Here is a 17,211-nt window from a genome sequence, read left to right on the forward strand (position 1 = left end):
GCAAAATATCACAATATATAGTTACAGGGTCACAGATCAGAGGAGCTTTGGCTGTTTCAACCATACACAACTAAATCACATTATTTAATACCAAAGTAAAGGCATACGATTGGTTTCATTTGGCTTTTTTACTTTAGGATAGTTTACATCATTTCCTCATTTAAGGAGGGGGTTTTATGGGAGATAAGCTTTGTCTAGTGTCAATTTTACAGTAAGAGAGGTTAATTGAGTGCTGCAAAGGCATGACACTGATACCTCTTTACACACTTTTGTCTTTTGTAACTGCCTACTAGCCATCCAAAACTGGTACTTGGTTAAATGCCGCACTTTGAGCAATATCAAATTCTATTTATTTAGGTATTCTATTTACCATTTACCAGTGCAGCCAGTCAGTGATAGTAGTTAAAGTTTAGTGTTGTTAATACGGTACAGTAATTGTTAATGTTTAAATTAATATTAGTAATATTATTTAAAACGGTTGTAATGAGATGAAAGTTGCCTTGAAAGTAGGAAAAAGGTGTCGCACCCTCTGGCTCCATAAGCGTTTCTCTATTTAAATAAAGTTTTGGCCCTCGGGCCTTCTGCAAGATCAACAAACATGACTGCCTCAGTGATTATTTGAAATGTTGCATGTTTGTTGATCTTGAAGAAAGCTTTAGGGCCGAAACTTGGGAAATGCATATGGTGCCTGAGTGGGAAAGCTTTTTCCAACTTTTAGTTCAGAGTAAACTAATGCACTACAGATTTGTTTCACATTGAGTCAGGTTATAACATTTCAGTACTGATGGCTAGGATGCAACCTTTTTTAAACGTGTACTTTATTTATATGTTGTTGAAAAGAGGTTGTAAAGATGACTTGTCAACAAACCTGTCTGACTGGGTACATTGAGCCGATAGTCTGTAGCGAACTAAACTTAGTCCAGTTGGTGATTTCAATTGGTTCCAGTAGGAACTGGCGCCCCCTGTAGTTGCTGTGTTCACATAACACCCAACTGCAAAAGAAGAGAGACAAAACAGCTCATCACAAAAAAACAGAGAGCTACTTTATGCCAGGGTCAATGCAAATGCAAAGAACACACGCATTTGCACAGAGTCAAAAACGCACCAGCCGCTGTTGACTCTGACTGACAGAATGTGGTCGTTGAAGCCCTCTTCAACCATACTGGGGATGTCTGTGTCAATGGTGATCTCTCTGCCCTCCAGACATTCAAGGCCGAACAGAGAGATGGAAGGAACTGAGAAATTCTAGATAGGGAGAGATAAAGGTTCAGAGCAAGACAAAGAAAAATTACAGAGCATTTAAAAAAAAAAAGTCTTTCTCACCATCGGCACGTTCTTGACAGAACGGATGGTGCAGCCGGGCAGACATCCCATGCTGGTTAAATTGGGGTAGTCTCCTTCAGATAAGACATACAAGTTCCCAGAGTACTGTTTGTTCTCGTAGAGCACCCAGCTGAAACACAGAGAAGTGAATTATATTTAATCTTCCCCTATCTCATACGTCACAACCCTTACTACGGCACCATCATGCATTTTTTGTTGTTCATCCTTGCATTCCTAGCCTTTTCACACAGTATTCTTAAGTTTTTTTCTGCTGCAACTAACTAACTACAATGCTTTGGTAAAGACTCCTCACCTTCCGCCGGACACTCTGCACGACTTGGTCAGAAATTTTTCTGACACAGCATCGTGGTTGCGTTCGAAGACGTGACACTCCCCCTGGAAGTCTGGCTCAGAGTACATTATTATCTGACAGGCAGAGATAGAGGGAAAGGGAAGTGAGAGATCAGATTAACATAGTGCAGGTTACTCTAACAGCACTGGACAGCTCCTTCAGCAACAGACTGATACACCCTAAGTGTGCGAAGGAGAGGTACCGCAGGTCCTTCCTTCCTGCTGCTGTCAGACTTTACAATCAGCACTGCTCCCAATAGACTATTGACCTCATCCTGTACCCTGTACCCTGCACTGTGCAATATGCCTGTACCAAGGTCACTTCTGCTTTTTGCACTATTTGGACTTATTTAATCATATTTATTCACTCCATATCACATTATTACAAAACAAACCATCGCTCTCTGAAGCACATCAGTTCACGGATTGTTACTTTCGTGGAACAAAACTCAACAAAAAGGGATTTTCCCTGCATGCAGCAAAGTGCAGATGCGGCACATGAACCAGCTCGTGCCAAAAAAGAAATGAAGTTAAAGTTTTGCACCATTGCGTGCTGTGACAGACACCAGACAGAGTAAAGAAATAGAAAACTGCAGCCCTGGGGGCATCAGAGATATGTGCACATCTGTATAAAACCCTGCCTATTGTATTATTTATTTGAACCTTCTCCAGAAGTTTTCTATGTGCAAAAATCCTAAACGCACTAAAACACTGAGATGAGTAAAACAACAGAAAACTTGAGTAGTCAGGCAAAATACCTCTTTCCTGGTCCTTGAGCTGTCATGTGGAACCTAAAAGTCAACACAACAAAAAATGTAAGCAATATAATAGCATGAACATCAAATTGATATTTTAAAGACTTCACAGCTGTTCTCACCATTAGGATGGGCTGCACTGAGCAGATGCGATTGTCCTGAGAACCCCAGTCAGCACAGTTGTTATAAAAACCTTTCTCTAAGATGTACTGGTTACCAGAGAAATCCACATGGGAGTAGGCTACCCATCTGTAAGGAGGAGGAACCTGTTTATTGCGATACATTTCCACTTTACTGAGTGTTAAAGTAAATATACTGCAGAATCAACTTACGCCCCGCCTAATACTTGGATGGAGCGCGTGGTGGTTTTGTACTCAAACAGCTCAACGTCAGGAATGGCCTCCGTCACCTCAAAGGTGTTCTCCTGCATGTCCTCCTGCTCTTCTTCTGTCTGTTCAAACATCACCATCAAGGGGTCTGTCAGGTCCTGCAGAGGAGCAAGACAATGGGTGAACTTACCTAAATTACACTTAATCCCCATGTGGATAAAAAGCAGTCTGGCTGAAATAAGAGTCTGTTTCCGATAACAGTCATATTTTGACAATGACAAATATCTGAGAGACCAGAAGCATGTGAACGTGGTCTTGAGTTGTGTCATGCAATTCAACATTTATCAGAGTGCAAAGTAATTTTCTAGGTCATTCTAGTAATTAAAAGAAAAAAACACATACGGTACAGCACATAAAGAGAACAAAAGAACATCAAATATTAATAAAGGGCTCCATAGCAACAGTTGCTGGGTTGTCATAGGTAACCATTTTCAGAAATTTTCCACCAATTCTTGGCCTTAGGGACAGCAACGGCAAGAAATACATCCCAAAATTAGTATATTTAAAAAATGTTTGTTTTATTAGTTTAAATATTCTGTCACAGTCCGAACCAAACAACTGCATGTGGCAATGCTGCACATGCGTTGGTGTGTTCACTTGCATGCGCTCGGGCATTTGTTTTAGAGATAATGGCGAAGCAAATTAAGTAGTTTGACTGTGGGGTGTTTGACTAACACATCAACATCTCAAACCAATTGCAAATTGAGTCAACTGACACAGAAACAAATGAACCTGGATTGAAAACAAAAAGGACATTTTTAAGTTTTGGGGTCTTATAGAGTAGTGCATTTTGTGTTGTCCTGTGGGTAATATTAGTGTTAATTGAAAACCTTACAATCATAATGTAATTGTTAGCTCAGTCAAGTTTACACTGTTTCGAATTAAGCCTCCAATCACTCATTACAAAAACAGCCTCCAGACCATTTAATCTGCAGTTTGCATACAGTGGGGAGCCACAGCTTCCCTCTTGTTTTGATTAAAACATTTGAATTATTAACAAATAATAACTGCAGTGAAATATAACTTACTGCTCTTATCACCCTGACGGAGCGCAGCTCAGCACCACAGCCCCCCCACACCCTCCAGTCATGGTACTCTCCCTCCTCCAGCAGGTACTGGTGGCCCCGGAAGCCCTCCTTCTCGTAGCCCACCCAGCTGGAGAAACACAGAGATTATTGTGGCTTTCAGTCACGCGCATTATACCACAGCTGAAACAGGCTGCAACCAAACTATTAATGATCACTTAGGGTGCGCTTACACTGTCCATCCATACCGTACCCAAGCACGTTTCACGGCTAAAGTCTAGTTTGTTCGACGTATAGGCAGGCAAGAAGCATTCGCGCTGAGGCCTAGGTAGTGTGAGTACAAACGGGCCTGGGCCGCGGGGGGAGAGGGAGGGGGGACAAGTACCTTGCACTGGGCTTTAGGGTACTTGTTTCCATTAACCTCTGAGTTTTTGTGCGTCTTGTCTAACTGTTTTTGAATATTTTCATCCAACCGTACTCATTCATGTGTGCATGCACGTGTTTGTACATGTGCAAACATGCTTTACAAATGCCCACCTCCTCCAAATGGGCTGTGGAAGTGTACCGCAGCTAGGCGTGGTACGCTTGCCGTCACAAAAAAGTCAAACGAACTACACTTTAGCCATGAAACGTCCATAGGCACGGTAAGGATGGACAGTGTGAGTGCGCCCTAAGATGTCTTTTCAAGGTTCATGAATACAAGCATTGCAAAGCAGCACTCACATTCCTCCCAGCACTTTAAGAGAGCCGACATTGTACATAAAGGCTTTCTGTTGCCGGTCTACTCTGGTCATGAAGTCTCTCGTGTTCGTGGTTATGATCCTCGATTTCCCAGTGAAGTACGGCTTGTCGTAGATCATTATCTGCGAGACAAAGAGTGTAATTTACAATCAGGGCACACGGATAACTTGTTCAGAGTCGGTTATTGCACTGTAGGTGTCATTCATGCCACTGCTGTTGGAGAGGCAAGTATGCAGTCTCAAGTTTGTACTAGCGGCAGTTTATTAGCAGTATATGTGCCAACTTACCTTTGGTTCACTCATGTTTTCCACCCTTGGTTCACCCTATGATATAAAAAATAATGAAGTATTAACTCACGCAGGGGATATACTTTAATATAGAATTATACAGAGTCAGTGAAGAACAGAAATAGTAAATACTTCCAACAGTTTCACTTACCACTTTGAGTGGATGTACTGATCCCACATAGGGCTGTTCCACTCCCCAGGCTGCAGGGTTGGGGTACCCCCCCACCTCCAGGACGCGTGGTACACCCTGGAAGAAGGGATGTGCATACACGAGCCATCTGAGACAGAACAAAGATAGTGAATGATGAAATCAGTTTAAATCCACGGAAAATTATTAATTATGACGTTAACGTAATGTTACTTCAATATAATCACATATTTTCTTTTTACTCATAATACAGAACTCACAGCCCAGCATTAATGCAGATAGAGTTAGCCTTGATGGGGAAGCCAAAAATCCTGGCATCCTCAGACGTATCTCTGAAGACGACCTTCTTCCCTTCTGCGTTCTCCTCCGGGAAAAGACTGATTTCTGGGACGCTGTAGTCCTGAGGGAGGACAGAGAGCACTCATTAATGTCATGATGGACAGGTCTTTTAATACACAGACTTATATTAGACAACAATTCAATCTAAGTGTTTATGTTTTCTGATTCTTTTTGTTTCAAAGCCCAACCAGAGCTATATTTTTAAGGCCGATACCGATATTTAAGAGTTAAGAAAATACATTTTTATTGTGGATGCGCGGACTATAAAAACTGTGACTTCTGAGCAGCTACAATGGTGCATTGCAGAGCTGGAATATACACTTAAAGAAGCAATATCAGAAAAAAATTAAACATTTACTTAAGTTCATTCAATAGTATTACTTGTTAAAAAAAATTGACATTTTATACACTTTTGAAAGTGCGGGCAACAGGTGCTCGCTCTTAAGTCTGACACTAGATGGTGCTACTGAGTTAAAGAGCACTGTAAAAAACATTTGTACGAACTACACAACCTTTTAGCATCATATATCTACGTTAAAGAGATAACAAGCTTGTCTTACCCTGACAGCTCTGCGAATAGACCCGACGATGAACCTCCTGGCTGGCTTGTTCTCGGTCTGCACATCACTTGATTCTCCACTCTGCTCTCCGTTCTGCTCTCCACCTTCTTTCTTTCCGTTCTGTTCTCCACCTTCTTTCTGTCCGTTCTGCTCTCCACCTTCTTTCTGTCCGTTCTGCAGCTGCTCCTCTGGAGGGTTGAAGGGGTAGGTGAGCTCTATGTCTCCCTCGTCTAGAGCGATCTTCTCCCCTTTGAAGTTAGGCTTCTCATACAGCACCCATCTAGAGAGAAGGAAAAAAGGGCACAAGGTTAAAACCTCTGGTGTATGATCTGCGCTGCAGATCTTCTGGGCATTTGTTTGTAAACAATTCATAGACCCTGTCTTATTTTTTTGCATCGTATTGCTGCATCATTATTCTAAAATCAATCAAAACAGTGTTCACACATGAGGGCAAAGTGTCTCATTATTCCATGGTGCCGCTGGTTGATCTGTTTACGTAGTTGCCACTGTGCTTCTAACCCAAGGCTTTTAGAAGAGGAGAGGATTATATCATATATTATTATTATTATTTTAAGCAGACTATGTAAGAAGAAACAACACTTCCTTCTTTGTTAGGACAAAACTCTTTAATTGCAGCTTCAGCTGTCGTTTGAGCAGTGTGTGATGCATGAAATGACAACATAATAAGCCTGGTCAGAGCAGTACTGTCAGTGTTACTGCACACACTCTGTTGGCTGTGTTTGCTAAAACATTCCAAACCTGAGACTAGTGTTTAAGCCTGTGCATGGGTGTGTTAACTATTTAAAGCATTTGCGTGTCCACAAAGCATCAATAGCTGTTTTGTTTTGATGCCACATGAGTGCATCCGGAGAGACAGGGTGCAGGGGTGTCATCCTATTTACTTCTGCCATTTTTAAGATCTCAGAAAGTCTCAGTTTTAATGGAGTGCCAAATATGCAGTGGGAGCATGAAAAAAAGTACACATTTACAGATGTTTGTTTACTGCTCTAATTCGCAAGTTACACTTAATACCAAATAATTAGCAGAAAGTGACAAACAAGGAAAACAATTCTGGCAGGTTTTAAGTATGCAGTGTGTTCACTCTGGCAATGTAACACAATAAAGTGTCTACATACTATACTACATGCCATATGCTATACTATGACCCTGATAAAGGCCAGTTTTGACCTCTTCAGAGTTCTTTACCCCCCCCCATGCCTACAAGATGTAGGCTTGATTTTTGAGTATGCTGTTGATGTGTAGGGAAATGTAGCAGCTCCCCACAGCTGCAAAGAAATAAACTATGGTGGTGAAACAGTTAAAACAACATAAGACTATGGATGAACATTTACTGTCTCTTTGGCACAACAGCAAGTCCTGTGTCATTTCCTGTGGTGAGAAACTTTCAAGTAAGCAGATATTTTCTATAATAACTGAAAAAACAGTATATTTTACTCTACATAAGTAGCATATAGTACACACTGCATGCAGTTAGTATTGGACCTGTTTGTTTTTAAGGGAAAAATGTTGGATAAACTTCGCAAAATGTGTGTGTAGTTCAGCCACTCACCCTCCTCTGATGACTCTGATGGAGATAGTCTCCTGCAGCTTCCAGGGCGTGGCGTCGATGACATCACTGCGCACCTCGATCCTCTGGCCACACATCCCTGGCCGGTCAAAGATATAGATCTAGAGAAAACGTGGACAGATGTAAGAATAGATAACGTGGGTTCACTATGTTGCTCATGTCAGCAGGGCAGATGTTTGCCAAACCAAAGAACTGGCATGCTCAACTCAAATGTCTTTAGTGTATATCGAGTGCTGGTCGAAATATCTTAAACTCAGCAAATTAAGTTGTCAATACTCGTAAATAAGAATGTAATATATTAATTGATGCACCGCAGCATAACGAAACGGATGCGTTTCAGCCCTCTGCTTTCCTCAGCGTTTCCCATGTTTGCCAAGAGAGGTGTGAAGTCTGTCTGTGTGACTAAAGGGCATTCCCCTGCTAACTATGCAGCTCTGCAGCTTCAGTCAGTAAGACATTTTTTAAGTTCTTTATGCAGAAAGAAAATCAGATCTAAAGCTTTGCAAAAGGAGACATGTTTCATTCACTTGGATGGTGAAAATGATATAGTGGCAGACTGAATAAAATTACTAGTAATGACAAAGAATAACTGCAGGCAAGAGCTCAACCTGTGCTGCTGAAGAATCCTTTAAATGGTTATGGGAAATAAAGAACAGAGCCAGTATTATCAATCATCATCTCTAGTTTCCTATCCAAGCATGAATCTTCCCCTGAAGACATCTGATACCAGAATTGCCCAATGTAAAAAAGTAAAAGTTTGGTTGGTGGAGTTGCACAGTAACAGTAGTCCTGAATATGTATATTATCATATGCTAAATGAAAAAGCAGAGTGATATATTGCTTTACTACTGAATAGTTCTCTACCTCTAGGAAGTTCTTTGTTTCTTGCGGCTGAATTTGACAACGGTAGCTTCTTTAGAAAAGCTGTTCTTGTCTACAGTACTGGCATGTTTGGTCCATTCCGGTCTCTGGATGCCCTGGAGCATGGAAGAGCACCCAGAAGCTGATCCTAAATGTCAGCTCCACCTCTAGCATTTGAGATCATTCATTGACAATCTGCAGTTGCATGCAGGAGCAGGCCTGACATTTAAAGGTTAATAGGGTACGGTATGTGGCCTTGAATAGGCAGATGTGTTGAAATTTAATGGCATCAATCTAATCCTGTAATTCAACAGAAGAGGTCTGGGAAGTTTTTTGTGATCTGATGAAGAACAAAAAGTCTGAGAGACAGTCTGCCACAGTACCTCTACTGAAAAAAGGTTAACAAGTAGTTTTGGGAGGGGGAAACACGTGTTGACCGTGTTTCCCCCTCATGTAAAGCAGTTTTGTATTCTGTGAATGAATGTGAAGCTTGTACGAGTCTTTAAAAAGGTGGTTGCTAACAAGTGTGTGACTACAAGCATCCGCACACGGTACAAGCAAAATCAGTTGGGAGCTAGTGGGTGGTGTAGTTTGTTTACAGAACATTATTTTGTATTATATATTTGTATTATTCTTTTATTTCAGACTTGTATTCCAAAGATGAGAAAAAAAAAACAACACATTGAGAAGATTTATCAGTCATCAGTGTGAACGCTCACATCATTTTTGGATAATTATGTTTTTGGTGTGGGCGGCCCTTTAAGAGAGTCTATAGAAACACTGTACAGCGTGTACAGTTTGGAACAAGGGTGCTTTGAGCTAAATGCTAACCTTAGCATACCTGCCCACGATGACAATGCTATCATGTCGATGTTAAGCAAGTATAATGTTTAGCATGCTAGCTCATTCAGTACTAAGTCAGTTATTGTGTGGGTGTAGTGTCAGTTAATACTGCACTCAAAGCTGAGGCTGATATGAATGCTGTTCGTTTTGCAGGGTTGTTTAAAAGTAAAGTAGTAGCAGTAGTAAAAAATTGACATGACAATGGTGTTGAAATGAAAAGCACACACATTTACATTTTATGAATACATTTTTTTAAATTCTTTAGGACGTCCTTTGTATTCTCGAGACTGTCAAATGAATGTCTCCCGTCTGTGCCATTTGTCAGCACGAGAGAAAAAGAAGTGATTGTTTATCTAGCCAGTGTCGAAGCAAATTCCACAGCCTTCACAGTGATGATATTACTTCCTGGTCCCAGGTAATCAGTGACAGCATTCAGCTGTCAGCTTTGAACATGAACAGCAGCATGTGGTTGAAGTGAGTGTCGTATAATAAAGAGTGTATGTTGTGTGGTGACTCACCTTTCCAGGACGAGGATTGAGCTTCCCATGTTCCTTCGTTTTAGTGAGCTATGGACAAAAGAGAATAGATATATTATAGCAAACTATCTAATATAGACTATAAAGTATTAGATAGTATTATTTTAGACACTTTCAAGCAATTCATCAATATGGCCAACAGGTTCTGGGGGCGTTTCCATGAAAGAACAAGCCCCTCTTTGACCGGTGAGAATACTGAACATTCCTCCACAATAGCCACTTAATCTACTTAACAGTATGAGCTCATCTGCTCTGATTGGCTCTGAAATTACACTGGAACTGACACCCTGTCTTACTTTTGTGTGCCAACATTTCTGAGCCTTCAAATCTCAGTTGGTGTGCTGCTGGAATTTTAGCTTGTGTATCTTGGAATGTGGTGGGAGGTTAGCGCCATGAAATTTGCATATAGATCCACCAGAGAGATTGTGTGTTTGGTCTCAGGTCTCACTTGGCCTCTACGCTCTCAAAGCGCTGTAGGAAACAGGTTATCATCCGGATCGTGTTACCAACCAAAAAGGGCCTCCTACAGAAGCTCTTATTTCATCAGTCCTCATTGGTGTCCGACCTGGCTCTAATGTAAAACTATGAAAGCTTTTTATTTACATTCTTCGAAAAAAAAAAAAACAATCTCAACCACGTTTAATTAACCTCACTGCACACAAAAGCATTTGGACTTGCAACAGAACACCTGTTTACATTTTCAGTGAGAGGGGATGAATGGTGTCGTCTCAGCATCGGCCGAGTAAACAAAAGAGCGACTCATTACTGGTCACAGACACACATGACAACAAGAAACGTTTCCCACCATTAAGCAAATAACATTTAAATTTTGAGTCAAAAAGCTTTAACATTTAAAAGATGGAAATGTCTTTTTACACATAGAAATATATCGGCTCCACTTGTATGGTGCTTGTCATGACAAGAGAAAGAAGTGTTTTACAAAAGCATAGATCATATTGGCCAAAAGCAGTTATTTATGCGAAGAATACAATGTATATGTCTTAAAGGCAGGGCGAAAAGACGGCTTTGTCAACAAAGAACATCTCAAGTAATTCATCCCTTAGGCAACTGCTCAGTTTTAGAGACTCTTTCCCTCTATTTGTATTTTGTACTTGGAGTATTTGAACTGTCAAGTGTTGTTATGTGCTGTTTGCATGTTTTAATAAACATCCGGGTAAAAGACAAATTCCCACCTTGACTGACAATAATATATTCTATTCTATACTTAAGTATTTTATGTCTGTGTTGGCACAGACATGCTGCTATTTCATGATCAACAAAGTCTCAAAGTCAACACTTTTTACTTGTCAAGCCAGTCATGTGCAGTGGCTTTTGGGCAGAAAAACCGGCTCTTAACAGCTGTTAAGTGACAAATGCTGAGGAGTGCAGACAAGAGGAGTCTTGACACAATATCATAACCTGTCCGACAGAGACACTTTAGTCGGCGTCACAGGTTTTACTTTACAAGTTATTGACAGGACGGTGCATAAATCACCATTGGAAGAGGCCAACTTGACATAAAGCGTAAGAGAAGGCTGAATGATCAGAGGAAAACATTGCAACCCTTTGTAACCAATAGTGATTGAAACATGAATTGTGATGTTTAGCTATAAATTAAACTCCAGGCCTGTATTGTTTGTCTATAAAATGTGTTATATACCAAGCATAATCATTCAGCCTCAGCCTGTCGAAAAACGATGTCAATAATTTACTTGCTGAAAGTACAAGTCAGTGTATGTTCCCTGCATATGTACTTCTTTCTTAACTTCACATCTTGCCTTCTGTAGAGCTCGAAACTACGTCACACAACTACATCATTTATTGAGAGTGATGTGTTTACTGCTGCCTCAATGCCCAATTGAAACATAAACTCCAACAGACAGTTTTCTTCCTTCTGCTCCCTTCCCTCCCAGCAGGTACACGATATGCTCTCCCATAAAATTGGTCACTGCAGATGGAATGTGCAGTTTCAGCAAATCACATATTGGAAAAAAAAAAAAAAGCACAAACATGTGCAGCATGATCAAAAGAAACGGAAACTTGTGAAAGAGAACAGATCATCTCTTTGTCATCTTCTCTCACCCTGCCACCTGCAAATGTCACCCTGTCAACTCCAGTTCATCAAATTATGAGGAAAACAAGCAGATAAATGTGAATAGAAAAGACGAGGTGTGGCCGCGTCTCTGCAGGAACAGACAGATAGCTGGAAAGGGCGGGGAGCCCAGTGGAGACGCAGAAAGTGTTCTGCAAGGATCAAATGATTGAGAGGCCTCACGCCCACCAGCTCAGAAACTCTCTCTGATGGTTTAAATGCATGGGTGAGTTCACAGCATGTAATCCTATCAGTGCTTTGATAAAAGAGATATATGTACATCAGTCTGGCAAAGTGTTTAAAGTCATGTATATGGCCAAATTCCCTCTCTCCCCAAGGTAGTTCCTTTCGCGCAAACAATCCCTTATCCATTTTTTCCTACTTCTTCTTTCTTTCACTTGGCAGCAGTAAAGCCGGATAAAGCCGTAAAATACATACCTGTTCACTCCCACTGCATAATAACACGAGGCAACGTTTACTGATAAAAGCCAATTCAAGGGGTCCCTTTGTACAAGACTGTAGTTTATATAAAAACATATGTTATTTTAATCTTTTACATCAGATAACATGACTCTGTGGCATTCAGATCAGACAAAGGAAAGTTTCGATGTCACATACATTGATTGATTATAGTACAATATTAGCATTTTTAACCATTAGTAAAAAGCATTTCTACTCAAAGTGACCTGACATCAAGTTCCTAGGTGCCTGGGGGGGCTTCTCCTACTCAGTTGTCTCTGGAGTAGTAATCATAGGTATTACAACTACATTGCAACAATGCAAACTTGTTATGCAATGTAACAGAAATGTGTTGACATTACTTGTCTGATTCCTCTCCATACCTTCTGTGTTGGGCCTGCTGTACATTCTTGTCATGTCAGGCTCAGACAGTTTGTAATATGAACTGTGGTCATGCAGCATGCTTTGGCCTGGAAAAGGAGCTGCAGGAGCCACACTACTGAACACCGCAGTGGCAAACAAAGTGTTGTGTGAACATGAACAAACTTCCCGTGCAAATATTTGCGTGCAAACTACATAGGACAGCCGTAAACCAATTAGTTGTTACACCTCGAGAATCCAGCGGACACTTCTTTTATATTTGCATGGACAGAAATAACAACACTTCCATGGGTCAGGCACGGGCACGAAAAGATCAACTAATGATATTTTGCAGAGAACAGCATCAATAAAAGTAGAATGTAAGCATCTGGTTTTACTGCATCATCCCAACCTTCCCTCGGGTCTGTTCTGCGGTTTTACTATTTCCTAACTGTTGGCATACCTGCACTAATAGTACAGCGTGTATTGGTTAATTATATAATGGTTACCTGTTTAGCGTGAAATTAATTTCTTTGGTGGTTCTTTTCTGAAGGTCAAATGTAAGTGGCGGTGTGAGTTTGACAGAAAGAGACAGGTATTTGTGTGCCTGCTATGTGTGTAGGTGTTAATAGATGTTCTCGCTCTTGACAATCAAAATTATTTTCAGACATGTCCTAATCAGTTATTCCTTTTACATGAATACTTGCATGCAAAAACAAGTGGCTACATGAGAGAGAAATCAAGACTGGATACACACCCTATCATGCTATGTTCAGTGGGAACTGCATGCAGCCTAACAGGTGGGGATTAGGGATTTGGATCCCATTTGACTAAACTTCAACTCTTTGCCAATGCATCACTACAGAAGGCCCATTTCCACGCCACTGAGGCACAGGGCTTCACTGGAACCATCAGTGGCCACTTCCACTTTTAATCCCAGTTGGTGCACTGCAAATACTTAAACGAAGATGCTCTGTGTTGCATTATATGAAGGTCAGCAACATAAGTCACACAAAGAGGGCTTTTTCCTGCGTGCACAACAAACCACATATAAAGTCATCTCTCTCACCTATTGTAACCTGACCTGTTATTTTGTCTTTTTTTTACAACAGTGAGGAGAATAGATCTGAGAGTAAGGTTAAGAACTGCCCACATAATAGGAAGTAAACACAGATTATGTACAAAGTCAGGTATACAGTATGTGTAGAGGATCTTCATTCTTATGTTGTTACCATAGATGTAGTTTTCATTTCAAGCCTTGCACAACTTTTAACAGACCTGCGAACATTTGCATACTCTTAACGTTGGACTTCTCTTTTGTTAAACAAAGTGTGAAATAACAAGAAAACAGCTTCTTCTACTGCATTCGTCCACTTACCTTTGCCTTAAGGGTGCAGAAATGCATTATTTATACACTAGGTGTGCGTCTCTTTCATGGACTAAGGCCTGCTCTTATATAAGCTATTCACCAAAAGGCGGAAATGCAATTTTCTTTATAAATTAAAGGATCCCCATTTACCCCACAATGTATTGTTATATATTTAAATGTCAACAATAATAGGTAGTGAAACTAAATTAACAATATTAGTAACTGTATTAGAAATACTCACGTAAGCATCAGGGAAGGCCCTGTATTTCGACATTAAATTCCTCTCAGGCTCGGGTGCTTGGCTCTGGAGCTGAGACCCTCCATGCATACTGCTGAACAATGAAGTCTGCTGGACTCCCACGCTGCCCTCATTACTGAAGCTCCTGTGCAGGAGGGGAGTGATCTGCGCCCCAGTACCTACACTCATCCCCATCCCCTGTGTCTGGCCAAACATAGATAAGGGAGAGTCTGTGGTGGTGAACGGCCTCTGGAGGTCTATGGAGCCATTGGGGCTGAGGAGGCGGGTGGGACTGTTGCTCGAAGGCGGTGAGTTGATGCCCATCCGTGGAGGCCGACTCATACGAGCGTTGGAGTCTTCAGCCCCGTTTAAGGAGCCTGATGAGGAGTTCAAAAGGAAGGAGATGCGCTCGAATCGGGACCCCGCTGGTTCTGTTCCAGTGCTCAGTTCACCAAACTGATTCTGTCCCACACTCATGCGATCATTTAAAGGCCCTGTTTCAGGGAGCGAGCCGGTGCGGAAGAGTGGCCGATGGCCCTTTCCGTTTTCTAAAATCTCTATGGATGCTGACCGCTGGCTTCCAAAGATGATACTGTTGTCTAGGCGAGAGCCTGCGTTGGAAGACGGGAGTTGTCCGTTTCCATTGAGCACTGGGGTTTTTATTTCTTCAGGAGAAGAATCAGAGGATTTTCTCGTTATTAAGCTGCTGGTAGTAGATGCTCTCAGTGGCAAGTTCAGGCCTTTTGTTCCAGGCTGCTGCTGGTGGTCCTGTGGGGGAGTAAAGCAATATTTGAAAAGATTGATTTACCCAGGTTACAATAACCACATGTTCTCATACACCTAGACATTCAGATTGCTTAGATTTGATTTGCCTAGGTTTAGTCACGTCAATATAGTGGATTTGAATGGCATTTTGTTTGCGGGGCTGGCTGACAGCTTTGAAAAACTACATTAAAAAGTGTCATAATCAACATCTCTTTTTCCAGAATAAGGAGCCAAGTTTTACTTCAGTGGAAGCCCAAGTCACATGTAATGTAATTAAGGCAATCATTTAAAGCACTATCAGACTGACATAGCCAGAATGATACACAATATATTATTAATAATAATAATAATAATCTGTAGAAATAGAATTGCCCCCGCAGTTGTTTGGTGAACAATATTGCATTTTGTAGATATGAAAGTTTTAACTAAGCAAAAACAAATGACTGAATTTGTGTCTGAGTGTACTTTACCTGCTGGCTCTGCTTCATCAGTTCCAGTGGTGAACGAGTGTCTCTGGGACCGCTTCTCAGCCCCAGGTCAGCAGGCAGAGTGTAAAGTCCTTTGAGGGGCTCAGCGGGGTTGCTTATTTCTTCCATCTTTTTTGTAGGACTGGCGAGGGAGGCAGGGATGTCAGGGGTGACAGGGCTGGGAGCATCCTCGACAATTGGCGGCAGGGAGGACATGGGTACCGGAGGAGGTCCACGTAGGCTCACGTTCCTTGGCCTTAGGGAAGGTCCCATGCTCTTTAGGGTATCCACCAGGCTATCCATGTCGAACTGGTTAGGGGAGTCTTCGTCCGGGGAAGCAGGGGGGGTGGAGGGGGGAGCTGCAGGTTCAGACACAACCCCAACGAGAGTGGCCTTGAACACTCCACTAAAATGGGATGACTCGTCGTCCTCTTCTTTGAAACTGTTGACGACTTCGTGGCTGGTTTCTTGTGCTGAGAAACTGGACACAGGGAACAGTTCTGACTCCCAGCGTGACTTTATCCTCTCTGACTCTGCCTCTCCCTCCCTCTGCCCCTCTCTTTCACCTGCAGGTGCAGCAGGCTCCTCCTGCCGCACAGAACTCCTCCTCCACTCATCCTCTGGTGCTCGGGCTGGCTCGCTCTCGTAGCTCAGACAAACTTTGGTCATGTCACTCAGCCTGCTGCCAAGGGTTATGCGCTCCTCTAGAGCGGGGGTGGAGGAGTAGGAGGTTTCGCTGAGGTGTTTGTATGCTCTAGCCTCGGGGAGAACAGAGGAGGAGGAGGTACTGGAATAGATGTCAGTGTTTCTGTAACTGAGAGAATCAGAAAAGTAGGAATCCTCTGCTTTGTATGGAGTGTATTGAGAAGCCCCCTCAAATCTATTTCTCCACCTGTCTTCTGAGTCGATATCTGTTCCATTTGATTCAGTGACTGTGGTGCTTGTTTTGCTGAAGCCCACAGTATCCTGGCTGTCCTCAGTGGTATCGGTCTCAGTGATCAGGGACACTTTGCGGAAACGATATTTGGATTCATCCTCTTGAGGGGGAGATGAATTCTTCATGGACAGTCTGGTGCTCAGGCTGCTGTAGCCTGAATTCATTTCGTCAACCGATTCCTTGTCGGCTGTAGGTGGCTGATTTTCTGAAACAAAGACTTCTGAAGCCGCTGTGGAGCTGGATAAATAAAGAAAACAAAAAAAACAGACGAAAATGACAAAAACAGTCAAACTTGGTAACTGGTCCACAACGTATCAAGTCCTGCAGTACCTTCAGAGTATAGTGGTCATGTAATGCCAACACATGCAAATTATACAAAGCAACTTTGAGTATCTCGAGCTGAATGCAATGTCAAGTAAAGTTTAGAAAAGCATCATAATTGCAACAGATGTTTGGTTATTTAATTATCTGCTTTAGTGGAACAACGCAGTAAAGATGTGAAATTAAGCAAAAGTTCCAGCTGGATTCACTCTACTCTGCACAAACACAGTCCCAAAACAACAATCATTTTGAGCTGGTAGGACAAAAACACTGCCAGTTTACTCACTCACCTAAGGTTAGATCAAGTCAACACTGCATTCACATCACATGAACTATGCAAAGTCTTAAGCACAGCACTCTGTATGTTTTCTTTTCCTGTGCAAGTCTCACAGACACTTGCCCAACAAGTTAATTTGTTATTTTAAAGGCCCTCCTAAGAACAGGCATTGGAAATTAG

At 41.8% G+C, this 17,211-nt stretch overlaps 1 protein-coding gene across 1 annotated transcript in view; it reads right to left on the reverse strand.

The window, feature by feature from the left end:
* The window catches only part of crybg2 (crystallin beta-gamma domain containing 2), a gene marked incomplete at its 3' end in the record, with an annotated part of 46,174 nt that overhangs the window by 1,457 nt on the left and 27,506 nt on the right, over positions 1 to 17,211 (reverse strand). The window contains exons 5-21 of the mRNA XM_083925206.1: positions 15,500 to 16,670; positions 14,268 to 15,032; positions 9,729 to 9,776; positions 7,489 to 7,607; positions 5,919 to 6,198; positions 5,280 to 5,419; positions 5,023 to 5,149; positions 4,872 to 4,907; positions 4,567 to 4,706; positions 3,847 to 3,973; positions 2,762 to 2,916; positions 2,552 to 2,678; positions 2,433 to 2,465; positions 1,637 to 1,749; positions 1,324 to 1,453; positions 1,106 to 1,245; positions 869 to 992 (exon numbers count right to left, since the gene is read on the reverse strand). Coding sequence (XP_083781332.1) covers positions 869 to 992; positions 1,106 to 1,245; positions 1,324 to 1,453; positions 1,637 to 1,749; positions 2,433 to 2,465; positions 2,552 to 2,678; positions 2,762 to 2,916; positions 3,847 to 3,973; positions 4,567 to 4,706; positions 4,872 to 4,907; positions 5,023 to 5,149; positions 5,280 to 5,419; positions 5,919 to 6,198; positions 7,489 to 7,607; positions 9,729 to 9,776; positions 14,268 to 15,032; positions 15,500 to 16,670 — 3,775 coding nt within the window. The remainder of the gene's footprint in view (positions 1 to 868; positions 993 to 1,105; positions 1,246 to 1,323; positions 1,454 to 1,636; positions 1,750 to 2,432; positions 2,466 to 2,551; positions 2,679 to 2,761; positions 2,917 to 3,846; positions 3,974 to 4,566; positions 4,707 to 4,871; positions 4,908 to 5,022; positions 5,150 to 5,279; positions 5,420 to 5,918; positions 6,199 to 7,488; positions 7,608 to 9,728; positions 9,777 to 14,267; positions 15,033 to 15,499; positions 16,671 to 17,211) is intronic.

The sequence above is a fragment of the Echiichthys vipera genome (genome assembly GCF_963691815.1).
Source record: "Echiichthys vipera genome assembly, chromosome: 13".
NCBI classification, from domain to species: domain Eukaryota; kingdom Metazoa; phylum Chordata; class Actinopteri; order Perciformes; family Trachinidae; genus Echiichthys; species Echiichthys vipera.